The 6,077-nt window shown below is 44.0% G+C and overlaps 1 protein-coding gene across 1 annotated transcript; it reads left to right on the plus strand.

The window, feature by feature from the left end:
- The first annotated feature begins 241 nt into the window (after positions 1 to 241).
- On the plus strand, positions 242 to 1,713 carry myf6 (myogenic factor 6). Its single transcript, XM_084038987.1, has 3 exons — positions 242 to 830; positions 1,167 to 1,260; positions 1,338 to 1,713. Exons 1-3 carry the CDS (start codon positions 315 to 317, stop codon positions 1,445 to 1,447), a joined length of 720 nt encoding a protein of 239 aa, XP_083895113.1. The 5' UTR covers positions 242 to 314; the 3' UTR covers positions 1,448 to 1,713.
- The last annotated feature ends 4,364 nt before the right edge of the window (positions 1,714 to 6,077 follow it).

Consider the following 6,077-nt stretch of genomic DNA (forward strand, 5'->3'; position numbering starts at 1 on the left):
GTCTCTGTCAGCGGCAGCGCTGGGGAATATCTCTCTGCTGGCACTTTGTCCAGATGCAGATCTTTAAAGCACCTGTCATGGAAAACAGAGGTGACATTTCAATAAACCTTAATGTATATGCATCCCCTGCACAGTCAGTAGGTTGTGAAGAGCTATTGAAGAAAAAAAAGAGAAGAAGATGCTTGTTGCAGTGTGGCAGCCAGAGTGTTGGGTAGAGTTTCACATTCTATATATAAGCCTGGTGACTTGTGTCCCTGTTGCTCTGTTTAAATGCCACAGTCCCACTGTCAAAACAGAGCGAGGGGAGCAACAATATGATGGACCTTTTTGAGACCAACCCTTATCTCTTCAACGACCTGCGCTATTTGGAAGAAGGCGACCATGGACCACTGCAGCACCTGGACATGTCCGGGGTGTCCCCTCTCTACAACGGCAACGAGAGCCCGCTGTCCCCGGGCCAGGACAACGCTCCGTCCGAGACCGGCGGCGAGAGCAGCGGGGAGGAGCACGTCCTCGCGCCGCCGGGTCTCCGCGCGCACTGCGACGGCCAGTGCCTCATGTGGGCCTGCAAGATCTGCAAGAGGAAGTCGGCGCCGACGGACAGGCGCAAGGCCGCCACGCTCAGGGAGCGGAGGAGGCTCAAGAAGATCAACGAGGCCTTCGACGTCCTCAAGAGGAAGACGGTGCCCAACCCCAACCAGCGGCTACCCAAGGTGGAGATTTTACGCAGCGCCATCAGCTACATTGAGAGGCTGCAGGACCTGCTGCAGACGCTGGACGAGCAGGAGAAAACGCAAAACGGATCCTCCTTCAACCTAAAAGAACACAGTGTAAGATTCAAGTCCTCATCCACATGAGATCTACATGGCCTAACGATTTTGCTTTTAATTCCCTATTTTAATAATCCTGCATGGACATGTAATGTTTCTATTTGAGATCATTTTATTGACTTTTATTTTGGTGGGACTTACACTTAATTTACCTCCCATACATATCCTCTGTTAAGATATCCCTGTGCCTCCATTTATTTATTTGGGTTATGTCTGCCAAAAACAATATGAAGGCTGTTTACAGACTGATATGAATTTGATGAAGTATTCTCATCGTAAATCATGATACATATGATCATATAATAATGCTAATATTATCTGTGTGCTGTGTTACAGGAGGCCAGTCATGAGTACGACTGGAAAAAGTCCTCGGAGACCTGGCCGACCTCTGCCGACCATTCCACCGCAGCAATGATAAACCAGAGAGAAGGTCCATCTGTCAAACCCCACAACGGTACAAAAATAAATGAAATAAAACCGTTTTAAGGCAATGTCCCTTGTTTCCAGGAGCCAGTGAGTCCTCGGCGTCCTCCAGCCTCCTGCGTCTGTCCTCCATCGTGGACAGCATTACCAACGACGACAAAATCACCTTCAGCGAGGACGCCTCGCAAAACTGAAACACCAGCGAGGAACTCCACTCGACGCCAATTTTACTTTATTTTTCAGATTTCCATTATTTATCTAAATTATTTCCACTATATTCAGCCATTCAGGCTTCTGTTTGTTATGTGTTCTAGATTTGTACAGCAGGAGCAACGCATTTGTACATATTTTATAATAATATGATGTTTAGATGTATTTATTTTATATTCAGAAGCAGATAAATCCGTATATATCTCTGATATTGTATTTAAATATTTGTATATAACTGACCAAGGCAATAAATCAAAGAGTAACAACACTCTAAATCTTTGTATTGTTTTAAGCTGCGAACTAAATTATATGACTCTGCTGTGATGAAACATCAATGCTGGTGTTAATATCAACATTTGTTACTAAACTTATAGAAATCTGCATTTCTTGAAAAGGGCCCCAAAAACAATCTACTGTTTTAAATCAGACATCATCTATATCATGACATAAACTAAGGTTAATGCTCTCGAATCACACACCCACATTGCACAAATATGGTCCATGAACTGGTTGCAAAAAATCAAAGATGGCGACAAACCAATGGGTGATGTCACAATGACTACAACCACTTCTTACATACAGTCTGGCCCCCGCTGAGGGGACAACAGAGTGGTGCTTGGGAGTTGAAGGCGTTCATGCCGACTGATGCTACAGATGTGGCTGTTGGCGCCCACTCTCCTCCCGGTGAAACGCTCTCCCAGCGGCGGGGAGTGAGGCGGCGAGACCATGTGGTGTAATTCTCGTCTCGTGTGTGGTCTGATGTAAATTCTCAGCCCCTTGGCCACATCTTTTCATTTTTCTGAAGCAGGTGGACTTCGGCTCAGACCTCAGCCTGAAGTTACACTATAAACTGTTGCAATAACCTTTTGTATTCGTCATTCTTCAAGGGAAAGGGGAAGTACATCCATTCCTCTTGGGTCGTATTGACAAACGGAGACCATTCAAGCATCAGATCACGTACATTTAGATATTTTTTTAACAGCTGAAATGTCCAAAACCTCAACAATCATGAGAAAAATAATTAAAGCTCACATCAGGGACAAATGGTGGGTTAAATCTTTTCCTGCAAATAAAAAGTCACTCTAGCCCTCATTGTATCTGTGTGTTTTACACCAACAGAGGAAAAGCCCATTACCAGTTCACGGTCTACCAGTTCCGGCAGCATTCACGCCTATTAGAAGTCCATAAAGTCAGTCTAAACTGCCCTGGAATAGTTTGCTGCCTGCTTCTCTTTGTTCCCGCTGGCCTCCAGCAGGACTGATCCCACAACAGTAACTCGAGTCCCCCCCAAACACAGCGGCCCTCCCCTCGCCTATCATATGTTGGGGACACGGAGAACTTGGGCGGCGGGCTCGTGAGCCCACAGTGTCGTTATCTGAGCCTTAATTCATCATCATTTGCTTCATCATCACATGCGAGCTATTAAAATGGCGATGCTAACAGCGTGGAAATCCACGGAGGCTCGTTTGTGGCGTATCGAGTGGAGGAGGGGGCACGTTGACGAAGCCGTGGCGTGGTGGTCTCCTTCAGAACTCTGTGGACGACACAAAGCCCTGCTTGACCTTTGGGACTCATCTCTCAGGCCGGCAGACACTCACACGTGTGTCAGGTTTATCAGGAGGTTCAACGTTGCGTCCAACGAGGAGAAAACGAAGCTGTTTCAAAGAGGTCGCCTCCTTTTCTGTGGGTGTCTAAAAGGACGCCAAGATGGTCCACGGGAAGATTTAAAATACATACAAAATACATGTTTCCTGACATGTAAGACATACTTTTGGCATGTTTTTAGACCAGATTGAATAGATTTATTTTGAATATGTATTAAAGTAAACAAAACATCAATAACCTCTCAAATAAACTGTGAGCATGTACAGCAAATTCTAAATGAACTAAGCAAAGAATATTATATGTTTGTAAAGGAGTAGGTGGAAGTAGACATTTCACTAACTTAGATTATTTAAATAATGACCTTAATGTTCATCACAATAAATCAGCATCTTTATATAAAAGAAAACTATAATACAGAAAGCAACAATGGTTAATCAACAATAAATCAATTTGTAAGTTTTCATTATTACCAGTTTTTATTTCTCCTTTTAATAACATGATCTAAAGTAATCTTTCATATACAATAATGTATATTCTTAATACTGAAGGTATTTAAAAAGTAGTCAGAATCCTACTTGACCAACAACATTAAAGCTCTAAAACATCACTCACTAATAATGATGTAAAAATGTAATTCATACTTGGAGCCAAAGAACTTTTTTCTTTTCACACTTAAATACATTTGACTGAAAATAGCAGGACTTACATGTATTTTGAAGTAAAGGACATGGACGGTGAGTTGAATTAAGTGCTGAATAACATACAGCCTCCTTATATGGCTCCTTTCAGCAGAACTCTTTTAGCAAATATCCAGTTTTGGGTTGAAACCGGACAGGAACGTGATACCCCTTCACAGTAATGTGGTTTTAATGGGCTGCTGCCCACTCACTCAGTCTGATAGCAGTGTTCCTTCACTACGTCTGTTTGGTAATGGCTGCATCCGGCCTAAATGTAGCCCTAACATTGACCAACACAGTTTGTCCTTGTAAAATAGCTATTTTTTGTATTTTCTACCGTCTAACATATTTTTGTTGACACATTCCGACCTGCGTTTTGCATGTTTGCTATAAAAACTCGATATCCAGCTGTCTGCTCTCTCTCGTCATAACTTCACAGGGATTTCAGTGTGTTACTGATGACACCATATCATTCTGGTTTGGCTGAGAAGGCAGTGTTTTAACAGTCGAAGCTGATGAAAAGCCAGCGGTTATAGGAGCCTGGAGGATAAATGCTCTGATTTATCCAGACTCTCCTTGAATCTCCTGCTCGGAGGAGGAATCACTGCTGCGGCTTTCTGCTTTCTGCTCCCTGCCAAACAAATGCTGGTGCCACTCAAATGTGTTCTTGGTTCCATTACAGTCATTCTTCTGGGGGAGAGAAAATGGACTTTTGTGTGTGTGTGTGTGTGTGTGTGTGTGTGTGTGTGTGTGTGTGTGTGTGTGTGTGTGTACTAAGCTTTGGGTGTCTTTTATTTTCGTTATTACACTGTATTCTCACATGATTTTTCTTTTGAAGAACATCTGAATAAATCTGTTTTTTAAAACTTCACTTCCACCCACAGTTCTCTGGCAGGTATTCTTTTTAAAAATGAGACTGAAAGCAGCTTTTTTTTTTGAATATTTTATTAGACTAAAAGCAGCTTTAATGTTTTTTTTTTTTTTTTTTTAGAGGCTATTTTGCAGCAGTAGAAGTGATAAATGGGGTCTTGTGTTGCACCAAACAAGCGGTGCGTTAAGTCAAAGCGTGAGGCCGTTTAGAAGAAATAAGGTTTTCAGACGTGAGGGACATGGACATAAAAAGATCACCTCCTGCCCTTCACTTAGCTCCGTCTCTGACCCCTGAGAACAACAAGAAAGCACAAAACTCACAGGAGCCCCCCAGAGACCAGAGCCGGGACCCGCGCGCGGCGACCGGCGCGAGTCCTCCCCAACAACACCATGTGCTGCGCCGATCTCAGCCACCGGTTGATCGCAGGGTTTTTCTCATCGTCCGCCTTTGATCCTCTCAGCGGCGAGGAGCGCGGGCGGGCGGATGTCTTCTTCAGCTGTGCCTAATCCAAACTCCGACGGGCAATTCAGGGCCAGCGGGTCCTGGTGTTTTCTTAGGTGCGCACGGTTCCCAGAGAAGCGGCCTCGCCAAACGTTTTGACACATTGTGAGAAATATCCCCATTGTATCCTTGTAAGCTGTCAACAAGACAATTACCTAAAGCTGCTCGTCAGGGTCGAACTGAGAAAAAAAAACAAAAAAAATAAGCCATCCAGTCTGAATTCTGCAAATAGAGATAATTAAACTTCACTTTGGTTTATTTCCTATAAATACCTCAACAGCTTGAAACACAATGAGGCACAATCACTCTTCCAATGTGAAGGTTATGTGTGTTTATATGATAGTATAAAATACCACAATATTCCTTTATTTCCCCAACAACAATTTCTTTCTAAACCAATCTCAACCCCTCCATCACCATCATGGCCATCTGTTGTGTGCTGAAATGGAAGTGCTTGACTTGTGTCAATAACTTTTAATGGTTAAAATTTGGCCCTCGGAGGCAAGATGGCGCGTTGCGTGGCGGTGTCAATTGTGTAATGAGCGTTTTAATGAGGCAAACGGGGAGGGATCGCCTTCATTGGCGGCACCTTCGCTGATTGAGCTGGGGGGGTGTTTAGAGGGGCTTACCACGCCGATGTGAATTCACAGGGCTTGAAATGTTACACCTCCCCTTGCAGCTGGGCTGCATCTGCAACGCTGTTGTCTGCACCGTAAAAATTGGCCCCGCATACTCCTATGAGCGGTCGCCCTCTTTGTCCGCACAGTTTGACAAAACAAAAAACGCATTCTTTTATCATACGTCTTCATGGCGGAGTGTCTTGTTCACCGACATGAAAGTTGGAGGACGGCTCCTGATACATCAGGCCAAAGCAAAGCACTTGTGACTATCCCCAAAATAAAAAAAAAAGAAGGTCATGTGGTGGTTAAAGCTGCGACGGCTGAAACATTCCCGAGCGCT

This window comes from Eutrigla gurnardus (assembly GCF_963514095.1).
Source record: "Eutrigla gurnardus genome assembly, chromosome: 21".
Lineage (NCBI taxonomy): Eukaryota > Metazoa > Chordata > Actinopteri > Perciformes > Triglidae > Eutrigla > Eutrigla gurnardus.